The sequence below is a fragment of the Halichondria panicea genome, chromosome 3 (assembly GCF_963675165.1).
Source record: "Halichondria panicea chromosome 3, odHalPani1.1, whole genome shotgun sequence".
NCBI lineage: Eukaryota > Metazoa > Porifera > Demospongiae > Suberitida > Halichondriidae > Halichondria > Halichondria panicea.
Genome location: NC_087379.1, coordinates 5,631,645 through 5,643,830, shown reverse-complemented (window position 1 = coordinate 5,643,830; position 12,186 = coordinate 5,631,645). Strand labels below are relative to the sequence as shown.

The following is a 12,186-nucleotide window of genomic DNA, read 5'->3' as shown; positions in this document are numbered from 1 at the left end:
GTATATTTCGAGGGTATAAATATTTGTGGTTTTCACTGATTAAGCATCTACTGTGAATATTTATACCCACGAATTTAATTATTCATGCATGCTGCAGAATTAAAGGCTGCTATTCTGCTATAACTTTCTAACTGTCTTGCCACGAAAGTTTATACCCTTGAAATGCATGTATATACCTGCTATAATTATGGTATAAATTTTCACACGAATGTGTACCAATTTAACCATGCATGAAAAATGTTCAATAAAAATAATTATATCAAGTACATGTATCAGTACAGTTATCATCCAATTGTTCAGTGTTCTTGGGCTTGGGCTCTATACTTGACTCAGGACTGGCTGACGCACTGCTAGTTGTGGGTTCTATGTAGAAATTCTGAACGGGGAGGTCTTTGGCAATGGAGAGACTCTTGATGTGATGTCCTGGTACAATGGTCTGCCCGACTGTACGAGGCTGACGAGGAACGTGGGTACTGCCCTCCACCAGCATATCAGCTGCAGGGGAACAAACCATCATTATTTATAATTACATACAATTGTGTAGATAATTATAATTATGATGTACTATATAGTGCACTGGAATTTGTACAGTCAAAGCAGTGCGATTAACAGCATATCAGAAATTGCACATCGTCACGGGGGCTTGTTTCGAATAACGACTGCATTGTAGAGAACTATATATAGCTGCATCGTACTACAAACGATTAAAAATCAATAGTGGTTAGAGGAATAAGCACTTGGCTTTGCCTTGTGCAATTAGAAGCCTTGCCATTATATATTGCTAAATTATTACTCGTGCTATTAATCTCATATTGCACTCTTATCCATGCTATTAGAAAAATTGTAAAGTATACTCTGAAGGCAAAATCCATTAAAGACGAGTCGAGTATGACAAATCTATTCATCTACAGAAGCTCTCTAGATGAGGTGGATCAACTCAATACTTACTCAAGTCATCTTGGCTGAGATATTCTTCGCAGTTTCCCAGGACCAAGTTGCTGTCTCTGTCAGTACACAAGAAATTACCGATAATAACTCTGCCATCACTCAGAAAAACACGCATTCGTCTGTTTAAGTATCCCGACAGCAGGTCCCTGGCCTCCTGATGTCTTTTAGCTGCATCTGTGTTAGTGGTGGGCACAGGTGGAGTAGTATCGGATTGGTTTACAGCAACAACATCTGGAACAGACATTACTGGCGGGCGTTGAATAGAAAAAACTATATGCCTGCATGCTCTTTGACCTTTGAGATGAGTTTCATTTAGAATCAACATTCAGTTGCTATGGTTACCTTACTTCCCTATCCAAGATGCCACCAACGAGGTATTTCACTCCCAGTGAAGTCGCAGCTCACAACGTACCGTCTGACTGCTGGATATCCTATCTAGGCAAGGTGTATGACCTCTCTCCACTCTGTGATCAGTTCTCAGGTAATGCCAACACTTGAAATTAACAATCATTGACATCGCTAATTAATTTGTCTCTGTTCTCGGTGGTCTCAGGTGACATCTTGTTGAAACCGATTGTGGCTAGTTCTGGCAAAGATATTTCACATTGGTTCAACGAAGAAACAAAAGATGTAAGTGTGTAGAAAAATCTGTTACAGCAACAAACCGTAAATCGCCTCTCACCCCATGCAGCTGAAGACACATGTGGATATAATAACTGGATGCATTTTCCCCTACACTCCCATGGGCCGCTTTGTTCATGTGCCCCCATCCTGTCCACGCTCAGACTGGCCCAACAACTTTGGAATTCCCTGGTGGAAGGACGAAAAGTACTTGGTTGGAGTTTTATCGAAGAAAACCAGGCATATACGCATTATCAACACACTCACACTACAGGAACAAACTGTAGAGGTATGCATGAACTAGCTATACAGTAATATCTCATTAGATTACCTCCAATAATTATGTGGGACCATTAATTGCCCTTCTCTTCTTTACAGGTTTGTGCAGAGGAGACAATGAATGATATTCTGAAAAGGTATCTCCCATACAATTCACATGCCAGCAGTTACACATGGAAGTACTTTGGAAATAATCTGGACATGAACAAAACACTACTTGAGAATGGAATCAATGATGAAAGTGAAGATTTCTTTGAACTGAGAATGGACGAGGATGAATTCCTCCCTCCTATTAGCCTGTACTTCAATGACGATCTTACAGAATCCTAGCTGTTTTTGGTGGTCTATGTTATTTTGTTTATGCACAACGTTTTGGTAAGGGTCCTTAGAACAAAACATAATGATGGTAAAGATCATCCCTTTAAAAGTAATGATTGGTCAAAATTAATATCACGACACACCCACTTTACACAACAAGGCAAGGTCTTCTCGATCACTTGTCTTTGTTTTTTTGCTGGCGCTTTTGGTACAAAATGACTGCTGATCCAGCCCGTGTACGGCTAGGAAGGATCCGATGCCTAACAAATACTGTAGAGAGCATGAAGAAAGGCAATCCACTGCCTCGACCTATCTGTTTTGTGCCCAAGAAAGTTGTTTTTGAACTCTCAGAAGCGAAAGACTCATTGAAAGTTTTCGAAGAAAGGAAAAGCGATTCTAAATTGATCGAAAAGCTTTCCGATGGCAAGTTCACATGTACTGGATTGCCGATATTCACTAACGAAGGAGGTTGGATGAAAGTAGTTACTCCCTACGAAGGCTGGGTGTTGATTCAACCGTCAAAATGGGGCATCAAAGGAAAATTGAAGCATGTTTCCGAAACGTCTTCTTCGAGCAAAAAATCGAGTGATGTACCTACTATCTGGCTAAAAATGGTTGAACGAATGTGCTCACTCCAAATAGTCAAAAACCAGCAAATATCGAATTGTGACGAAGAAGAGATGACACTTTTGCAAACTCCCCCACCTGGTTGGAATCTGGAGGCGGATGAGGAGCTAGCCCAATACCTGACAAAGTACCTAAAGATCTCAGATATGGGTTCAGCAGGAAAAGGTGGCGAGCATTTCTCTAAAGTTGAGGTATCCTCTGAGGAAGACGGTGTGAACGATATGTTGGATCCTGATTTCGAAGAAAAATATTGGGAATCGGACGGGAGCCAAGGAGAACACTGGGTCCGGTTTCACATGAAGCCAGGCACGCTAGTCGAGAAATTCATTCTCCATGTTGATCCAGATGATGGCAGCTACCTTCCTCGCCGTGTTGTGATCAAAGCCGGATCTATTGGTGACTTGGTTAACATTGGATCGAAAAACTTTGGTCTGCGTGACTACGAAAAGAAGGATCTCCACTTGCTGACAACCCCACTGTCTGTGTGCTACCCTGTAATTGAGGTGTGGATCAAATCCTGCAATCAAGGTAAAAAAAGCAATGTGTGCATGCATGTGGTCAGTACATGTGTTTATGTTTTCTACTTTCACTTTCTGCAGGTGGTATTGACACAAGGATTCGTGGCGTGACTGTTAAAACCCACTCGGCTGAGCCCATATTCCTTGAATCTGAAGCCCTCCCTGAAGATACGTTTACTGACGATCGAATTGCATGCTTCCCAAAGCTCCAGCCATTCTCTCCAAAGCAACTTTTCTACCGAGGACTGGCCCTAAAACGAGCTGCACACTTGCTCAACTTGGATTTGATGTACCTTCTCCCAAGGGTCAAAAACATGTCCAGCCAACTCGATAGCACCATACGAACGATTCGTCAACTATGGCCCCTCTGTTCAAAACGAAACACTATCGTCTCGGAGCTACTTAGTGCCACAAGTACCAGCTCCCCCTCAAGGCCTGTGCTATTCATAAATCGAATTGCCGCTAAAGAACATAAAGATGATCCATCCAAAGACCTCGAGTGCACGAAGACGGTATTTATTCAGATTATGAGAGAGCTCAAGAAGCACACCAAACCGTCAAGCTACACCTTTCAGTGGGCCGGTCATTGGAGCCAGTGGTGGGAGTGCAAGTTCGCTCTAGAAGGAATCATCGACCAAGGAGGTGGTTTTCGAGACTCGCTCGCTGATGTTGCCGAAGAACTTTGTCCGAGCAGTCAAGATGTGGAGGTATCTCTTCCTTTATTCATCCGCAGCCCCAACCAGAGTCAGGACTCCTCGAATGTCTATCGGGACGCCTACATTCCAAATCCGAGCTGTACGCTGTACTCTCAATACCAATTCGTTGGTCAGCTTATGGGTGCCATGGTAAGAAGCCAGGAGAGTCTTGTCCTTTCCCTGCCACAGTTTGTCTGGAAGCAACTTGTTGAGGATCCTGTATCTTGGGCACGAGACTACATCTCTGTCGATTCCGCTGAATTGAAGCTAATTGATTCGATTGAAACGATGAGCCGTGAGACATTCGAATCGTCTTTTGAAGGTGCCCTCAAGTTCACAGCTGTCCTCAGCGATGGTGAAACAGTGTCACTATGTCCTGGAGGCGCTGAAAAGCTAGTCACTTACGACAACCGAAAAGAATACTGTGAAATGGTAAAGGTCACGCGTATGGATGAGTCAAAGAAACAAATTAATGCGATCCGAGAAGGCCTTGTGAAGGTAATTCCCTCTGAAGTGCTTGGTCTGCTGACTTGGCAAGAGCTCGAAATTCGAGTGTGTGGAAATCCGGAGATATCTGTTGAGGCAATGAAAAGGTCGGCACGATATGAAGGTGACCTCAAAGAGAACAACTCTCGAGTGCAGATGATGTGGGATGCCTTAGAAAAATTCACGAATGAAGAACGAAGTCGACTCCTTCGTTTTATCACTGGTAGAAGACGCCTACCGTGTACTGTCTACATTGATACAGCAGAATCTGGGAATGGAAAATTACCAACTTCAGCCACTTGCTCTAACACCCTTTATCTGCCAAAGTACAGAAATGTGGAAGAAGCTGTGGAAAAACTGAGATATGCTGCCTATAACTGTGTTGCTATAGATACAGACATGTCCCCATGGGAATAAACTTTTGTAGTAGGTTTATAGTTAGGTAGATACTGTTGAGTTAGCTATATAGCATTACTTATTGATTTATACGGTTCAATGTGGATAATTAGTTATTATTTTACCTTTAAGTGATATATTTTCGCGGGTATTAGTATATAATTATGCTATTTCTGCGAATGAAGTATAATTAATTGCAAATTTGTACTTGCAGATAATTGGTACGGTGAAAACCGTATATGTCACTTGTACATGCAAGTAATTAAAAACCTTATAAATTATGAATAATTTCACGCAGAATAATTATTGTATTAATAATTAATTAAAACCACATGCGAGTAATTAAAAACGCCAGGAATAAAGATTCGTATTATTTTAACGTTCATAATGATAATTATTTATATTTATATTTATCACGCTGTCTAGATAACCAGCTAGAGTGTAAGTGCAATAAAAATTATATGGGCTTGCCCACCCACACGAGTACACTAGCTGATCAGCTGTGAAAGCCCCGCGCCTAGACATTACAGAAAAATGCACAAGCTATAATTATATATACATGTACACAGACAGTTCCTTCCGTTTTTATTAATTACACAGTCGCGTTAGCCTCAAGGCATGATTAATTTGGTAATTAAGGGGTAGTCGTGATGATAATGAGAATCCGCAATAATTATACAGGCAACTCGTCCTCGTGCTTGTGCCTCATAAAACACTCAGTCTCAGCAAAGATGGTTTCAGCGCTATCTACATGTATTACCAGGAGTGTATATGAAGACAACATTCATACACTCCTGCTATTACAGGTGAAGCTGCTAAGCTTGAACGCTTACAACTGACAGACTCGAGTACAAGCCACTGTCAGACTTCATGATAAATCATAATTATAACAATGTCAGTATAAATTCCTACGCTAATCAATGAATAAAAACAGTGCAGTGCGTCTCACTAAAAAAGAAGCCAACTTGCGTGCAAGCCATAATCTCATACACATTGTTGACAAACTACATGTACTAACTCTTGCTGTCTAATTATTCTCTTTGCTGTCAAATTCTCTGACCAAGTCAGTGTGTAGTGGGTTGAGTCTGAGAGTGGAAACAAATGTGTGGTTACTTGTGGGGGTGGTGTTTGACCACACACAGCATTTTGGAAATAAATTATGATAATTATGGCAAAATTAATTAAAACTAACTTTAAAATCGAAGACCAACTTTCAAGAACTGCTTCTTTGGCAAACGTCTGGTCAGTCTCCCAGTGTTTTCTCTAGGATTGAACTCTGATCTGCCGTCCGGTACCTCCCGGTACACATAGACACTCTTTGAACCGACTATCTTGGGAGATGAGTCAGCTTGGAGAAAAACGAGGTCATTAGCTTCTTGTTGGGTGGACACTCGCACATGATGCTCCATGCTCAGGGTCACCTCTCCGTTTATACCTTCACCAGAGATCAAGTAGGACGGACTTGCAGACTGAATGCCCCCAGGTATCACAAACACACCCTTGGGGGCAAGGCCGGGTTGGACTTTAATGCCCACAGAGGTTCCTGCTGGGACAGCATGAGCAGGAACAGTCACTTCAACTCCATTTTCAAAGTCGGCATGTCCACCAGTGGAGGTGAACCTCTTCTCTAGAGGCTCGTCATAGAAAGTAACACCAGGGTGTGCAGAGCTTTGGTGGAGGGGATCTACAGTACACAGGAAGTAAAATACACAGACAGCACAAGCACGTACATGTATATACTTACATCCAGGTGGTGTGGAGAGGGTTTCTCCTGCTGTCTTGTTCTGGTAGACCTGCTTCTTCCTAAAATTGACTTACATTCATGAAGCTAGCGACTCAACTGTGCAATATTCACTCACGTTTCTGTGTCAGTGACAACTGTCCAGTTTTTGGGAAGGACCCGAACAAACTGTGGACGTGACTGAATGTGTGTGTGTGTGTGTGTGTGTGTGTGTGTGTGTGTGTGTGTGTGGGGGGCACATGTAATCGTATTCATGCTTGTTTGGGTGCGTGTAATATTGGAGCTGCATGTAGTTTGCATTAGAGTTAAGACCAATCAATGAGATCACTGACCGTTGCAAAATATCGTCTTCTAATTTTCAATCTAAATGGGCAACAAACTTTTAAACTAAAATACCCAAAATCAGTGTATGCAATATTGAGGTCCGGACTCACAAGTGATTTAGCAGCTTCTTCCAAAAGCTCGATAGTTGAAGGGTTAGAGGCCAACATCAGAGCAGTCTGTCCATGCTGTGATGATGATGATATTAAGCGATGAGACGCACATTGTAAAAGGTAAAGTGGTACACATTAAGGTTAGAGGTAGGTAATAATGATAGGTACAAATGACAGTTCAGTCAAAACTGCTGTAAAGGTTATAGTACACGTAAAGCTGTTCGTAACGTATAGGTTATTACTCATGCAAGAGGGATCTACAGCTAATACAACTCGAGCCTGAGGGCATTATAGATGCAACTATAATAAAAATTATATGTACTCCATAGAGTGCACGTGCTCACTTTATTAGTGTTGTCAATCAAAGCCCCTGATGAGAGAAGCTCCTTGACAGTATCTTCATGTCCATGCAAGGCTGCCTGCATGAGGGGAGTGACCCCATCCTGCAAGAGTGGAGACAGTGACAATACAATATGAATGTACACCAGACAGTCACTGCTCTTCCCAGGCCACGCCTTTAATAACTCTAATTAAAGAACAATCTTCGTGGAATTAATTTTTGTGTAGGATTGCTAATAGCGAAAACTAAGCCCCTCGAAAACTTTGCACTATACAGTACCATAATTATATACATACATGTTTCGTGCTCCAGCTAGCTATATCAATAACGGTACGTACACGTAAATAATTCCGTTACTCACAACCATTACAAGCAACTGATGTGATGGTCACAAACATGCTGCCTATGGAAACATCAGTTTTTTAGTATCAGATACTCACCTCATCTGCTATGTCCACCACGGCTCCACACGAGAGCAGCTCTCGAACATAGTCAGTGTGACCTTTCTTGGCTGCCAATTGGAGTGGAGTACACCCATCCTAAAGAGTGAGAGCAAACAGTAACTTTACAATACATTATTTTGTGTGATATATTTCATCTGACAAAGTACATACTTCCGAGCGAAGCGAGCTGGGCTCTAATCAGGTTCAATTGAGATATTGGCGGTGGTGGACATCGGACACATTCATTCAAATTAGTGGCTCTGGTTGCTGTAAACTGTAACAGTTTGACTCAAAGTTGGAGGACGTGTTAGTGATTGTACTAAGGAGACTTCAGCTCAGTTATAATAATGTTCTTATTACATGTACATCCCTCTGACACACCCCAACATTATTGATACGCGTAGCGCGACTGCACTCCTAACTCTAACCCTAATAATTCAGCAAGCTAGCTTGTAGTTATACGACGGAGGATTAAAATGCACACGAGCATAATAGTCCGACCTAGACTAATTGCTGACCAGTCTCACCAGGAAGGGGATTGGTCACTGCCTATATATCATCGATTCGTTTCATGACCAAAATTGGTAATAACCATTCACCGCAGAAGCATTGTCAAGAGACATACTTTGCCCATGTATTTGGGCTTTGTTAGGATAACATAACCCACACATTCCCTTGGTAATTACACAAACTTTGGCTAAACATATAAACCACATTGTGATGTCATATACATGTAACTAATTAAAATTCCACTAGAACAAATTGATGATAGGCAGTTGACCAGTTCCTTCCCCTACAACCGGATGTGGGACGAATCTAAACCCTATCAACCCTCCTATAGTCCAAATACGTATTATGACAGTGGTTTTGTTCCCTCAACAATATTTTTTTGTGGTATGAAATACGGCTGTATGGTGACTGACGACCTTACCTCTTATTTAAGAGGTAGACAAATAATATTGAGTATAGCATGGAATCAAGTGAGATTGCAAATTTGTCGAATTTAATAGCATGACATGATAGCGAGCAAAAACGACTTTCACAGCTTCAGCTTTACATACCCACAAACTAGCTTACTTTATTCACACTATTAACATCCTCTCCCCTCTTGATGGCATCTCTCACGGCACTTAAGTCATCAACACTGGCAGCACTAGCACTGTGTACGTCCATTTTCACAAACTTGAATAGAAATTGAATAGACACGTACACGTACACACCCCTTTGTTTGGACCTTTTGACCACCAGATAGACCACCTGACCTGGACAGGCCGATTTTTTTCAAATTGCCACTAGCGTTATTTTAGAAACAACTCGGCCTGGGAATGCAGCTTGTGCAGAGTCAAAATGCCACTTTTGCATGTCTCCCAGACTGAGTACAGGTGAGTACAGGCCACCTTATTAATACATGAGCAAATTATTGTAGATTGTGATAAAGAACATACAAAATTAATGTAGATATATAGTCTTGTGATACCAGCCGTTCTCATATTAAATTAGTAGTGTGGGAGGAAGAGAACCAGTTTATTTTGCAGGAGTGGATGTGTCAGTGTCCGCAGTCATCCCGAGCCTGCAAACGTGACAACAATGTGACTCTGCAAGCATGCACCTGCCAGACACTAAGTGTGAGTGCAGTATCCAATATAGTTACACTCATCAGAAATAGGTCTATCTGTCGAACTACAAAAGGGCTATTTTTTGCTCAATGCACATGTAACTGTATGTGTGATACATGTATATGCGATATTTATTCATTCAGCACAGCATATACTTTTAAACCAAAACATCCATGATGAGTGTATCGTGCATTATTGAGGTAGGGACTCACATGTGATTCAGCAGCTTCTTCTAGAAGCTTATTGTTGAATGGTTAGAGAGACGTGATCTCTTGGCCATCATCAGACCAGTTTGTCCAATGATGATCATATATGAAGGGGGATGAGACGTACATTAATTGTAAGAGGTAAAGTGGTATACACACATGCATGCATGCATAATGCATATATGACATGTACTTCGCTGACTACAATGCTGGCAATTAACGGTAACTGCGCATTAAGAGGCCAATCTCTTGATTATAACCAATTGGTTGAAGTAGAGGAGCTCTGACATTGTAGTGGTGTACATTCTGTTTAGGTACAAATTAAAGCTCTGTCAGTCATTATAACTACTGTAAGAGGTAGGTTTACAGTACATGTAATTAAGCTGTTCGTTAAGTAAATACGCAACTACAGTAGACTCTCGCTATTCCACTCTCTAAAGTATGGCCATGCACTTCGATATACTGGCCATTTGGTTTGGCAAGGATGGCTAGCTAGATGTTTACTGCACAAAATTGGCCCTGAAATACGGCCACTCACTATATTTCCTATACTGGCCAGTACTGCATGACTGCCCCAAACTAATCGCTGTAATATATAAACTTATATACAATGAACAATATGGCAGATTATAGTGTCAACTTTTACTGGCTCGATTATACTTACGTAGCAACTGCAACCACAGTCGTAATTTAGTTTTGTGCATTTACAGCTTTTGTCAAGAAGAGCTGGTGAGACAGTGTCGATATGCTATAAGAAAGCAGCATGCAGTGAGACTTCACACAAGTAATGGCCGGATATGACGTTTTGGGTGTGGTGTTTGGTATAAATTAGAGTCAGAGCATAATGATTCATTATATCCTCGAGACAGAATCGCAAAGTTATCATTAGATTCGAAGTAGGGTTGTTTTTAGCCGCGGCTATTTTCTGAAATGCAGCGCACCGCTATTCTAGCCAAGCTATACACTGTCCCAAGGGTGGCCGGATTAACGAGAGTCTACCGTATGTACTCCATCAAGTACATGTGATCACTTTATTAGTGCAGTGAACAGAAGCCCCTGATGTGAGAAACGAAACTCTTTGACAACATCTTTCTGTCCATTGTATACGCTGCCCACATCAGTGGAGTGTACCCATCCTACAAGAGTAGAGACAGTGACAACATAATATGTACATGCAAAATACAGACATTCGGACTGCAGCTCTACCTTTCCAACAACATAAGAGTGAGAACACAAGCACAACCAGTCATGCATATAATTATACAGCAATTAAAACCAGCACAGGGAAATAATGTACATGTATACATGTAAATTAAAATACTCACCTTGTCAGCCAGGTCCACCACGGCTCCACATGTGAGCAGCTCTCTAACACAGTCAGTGTGACCTCCATTGGCTGCCATAGACAGTGGAGTACGCCCACTCTTCAAGAGTGATAGACCATAAAGAACGGATTGGCAACAAGCATAAAAGTCAATAGTAACTATATATAGCAGCCCAGTTGGTCAACATAATTATACTGCATAGGCACAAGTATGTACGAAAAAATAAAAGGGAATACAAACCAAATACATCAAGGATTTTTTTTTTTTTTTTTTTCAAAAATAATAGCATGTAAGGTAGTGTATACAGGGGAATGGACTTCTATGTAGACACAATGAAAGGTGGAGGGTACAGAAAATAGAGAGGATTAAGGGTACATACAAAGGTTCGGTTTATTGGTGAATACATCAAGGATTGGGCTGCATATTACTAGAATGTTTTGCGAGCATGTAAACTTTACGAGGGTGATCAATAAAATTTAAAGCTTTGTAGTCAAATAAAAGCTAGGAAGCTTGAACCATTGCTTGAACTCTCTGAACTTACATGCACATTGGGTCTTTATTCGAGGTAGGCCTATTACGTATATTTACAGCTGAAGATCCCGCACCAGGAATAATGGAAAAGGTTCACTAAAATAGAAAGCTAGAATTGTGACTGCTTGTTGTCTCGGGAGGCTTCTTTGCATGGGCTCTGGATCCTAGCACAGCAGGACCATAAGACTCTAGGCTTCTTCACTGTGATCACTCATGTACCATGCACTAAAACTCTGTTCTGTTTCAGCATGCCTCCAAGTCTGGTTTAGTTTCTATATATTGCTCCTGATCGAGTTGCTGTGCTAGACAGCTCAGTCATACACACTACTACGTGTCTGCATTATATCACTCCTCAGGTTTCTTTATAATTGTCATCAGCTGAGGGTTTGCACTTTAGTGTTCTAGTGTCAATGTTAGTGCCTTAGGGATCTCATATAGGGACCACTCCAACCATCACTATAGCAAATGAAATGATGGTTAAAAACGTGCTGCGTATAGACACAGTTTATAGTATTAGATACTTATACCTCATCAGCCAGGTCCACCACGGCTCCTGAGGAGAGCAGCTCTCTAACACAGTCAGTGCGATCATTGGAAGCTGCCACCATAAGTGGAGTCCACCCATCCTACAACAATAAGAACGTATGCATTGACAAGTATAT

At 41.4% G+C, this 12,186-nt stretch overlaps 4 protein-coding genes across 4 annotated transcripts; 2 read left to right on the top strand and 2 right to left on the bottom strand.

Moving 5' to 3' along the window:
• Positions 1 to 215: 215 nt before the first annotated feature.
• LOC135333788 (N-alpha-acetyltransferase 38-B, NatC auxiliary subunit-like) lies at positions 216 to 1,249 on the bottom strand. The gene is made up of 2 exons (XM_064528825.1): positions 949 to 1,249; positions 216 to 495 (listed from the first exon to the last, which is right to left on the bottom strand). Exons 1-2 carry the CDS (start codon positions 1,190 to 1,192, stop codon positions 260 to 262), a joined length of 480 nt encoding a protein of 159 aa, XP_064384895.1. The 5' UTR covers positions 1,193 to 1,249; the 3' UTR covers positions 216 to 259.
• Positions 1,250 to 1,264: 15 nt separating this feature from the next.
• Positions 1,265 to 2,264, top strand: LOC135333793 (cytochrome b5 domain-containing protein 1-like). The gene is made up of 4 exons (XM_064528830.1): positions 1,265 to 1,429; positions 1,502 to 1,578; positions 1,640 to 1,858; positions 1,948 to 2,264. The coding sequence occupies exons 1-4, from the start codon at positions 1,309 to 1,311 to the stop codon at positions 2,176 to 2,178; spliced, it is 648 nt and encodes a 215-aa protein (XP_064384900.1). The 5' UTR covers positions 1,265 to 1,308; the 3' UTR covers positions 2,179 to 2,264.
• Positions 2,265 to 2,292: 28 nt separating this feature from the next.
• On the top strand, positions 2,293 to 5,019 carry LOC135333687 (E3 ubiquitin-protein ligase HECTD3-like). Its single transcript, XM_064528709.1, has 2 exons — positions 2,293 to 3,321; positions 3,393 to 5,019. The coding sequence occupies exons 1-2, from the start codon at positions 2,382 to 2,384 to the stop codon at positions 4,907 to 4,909; spliced, it is 2,457 nt and encodes an 818-aa protein (XP_064384779.1). The 5' UTR covers positions 2,293 to 2,381; the 3' UTR covers positions 4,910 to 5,019.
• Positions 5,020 to 5,766: 747 nt separating this feature from the next.
• Positions 5,767 to 9,065, bottom strand: LOC135333755 (cortactin-binding protein 2-like). The gene is made up of 8 exons (XM_064528786.1): positions 8,924 to 9,065; positions 7,844 to 7,942; positions 7,408 to 7,506; positions 7,064 to 7,138; positions 6,748 to 6,809; positions 6,633 to 6,691; positions 6,081 to 6,572; positions 5,767 to 5,973 (listed from the first exon to the last, which is right to left on the bottom strand). Exons 1-7 carry the CDS (start codon positions 9,017 to 9,019, stop codon positions 6,082 to 6,084), a joined length of 981 nt encoding a protein of 326 aa, XP_064384856.1. The 5' UTR covers positions 9,020 to 9,065; the 3' UTR covers positions 5,767 to 5,973; position 6,081.
• Between the last annotated feature and the right edge of the window lie 3,121 nt (positions 9,066 to 12,186).

Bases quoted from the DNA above. Each gene is read 5' to 3' on its own strand.
- LOC135333755 (XM_064528786.1), bottom strand. From the start codon at position 9,019: ATGGACGTACACAGTGCTAGTGCTGCCAGTGTTGATGACTTAAGTGCC. The intron at 6,810-7,063 runs GTGAGTCCGGAC...ACACACATTCAG, and splicing joins AAGAAGCTGCTAAATCACTT to TCACGTCCACAGTTTGTTCG. The intron at 6,692-6,747 runs GTGAGTGAATAT...AGTCAATTTTAG, and splicing joins GTTGTCACTGACACAGAAAC to GAAGAAGCAGGTCTACCAGA.
- LOC135333687 (XM_064528709.1), top strand. From the start codon at position 2,382: ATGACTGCTGATCCAGCCCGTGTACGGCTAGGAAGGATCCGATGCCTA. The intron at 3,322-3,392 runs GTAAAAAAAGCA...CACTTTCTGCAG, and splicing joins GATCAAATCCTGCAATCAAG to GTGGTATTGACACAAGGATT.
- LOC135333793 (XM_064528830.1), top strand. From the start codon at position 1,309: ATGCCACCAACGAGGTATTTCACTCCCAGTGAAGTCGCAGCTCACAAC. The intron at 1,579-1,639 runs GTAAGTGTGTAG...CACCCCATGCAG, and splicing joins TCAACGAAGAAACAAAAGAT to CTGAAGACACATGTGGATAT. The intron at 1,859-1,947 runs GTATGCATGAAC...TCTTCTTTACAG, and splicing joins TACAGGAACAAACTGTAGAG to GTTTGTGCAGAGGAGACAAT.
- LOC135333788 (XM_064528825.1), bottom strand. From the start codon at position 1,192: ATGTCTGTTCCAGATGTTGTTGCTGTAAACCAATCCGATACTACTCCA. The intron at 496-948 runs GTAAGTATTGAG...GTTCCCCTGCAG, and splicing joins TCTCAGCCAAGATGACTTGA to CTGATATGCTGGTGGAGGGC.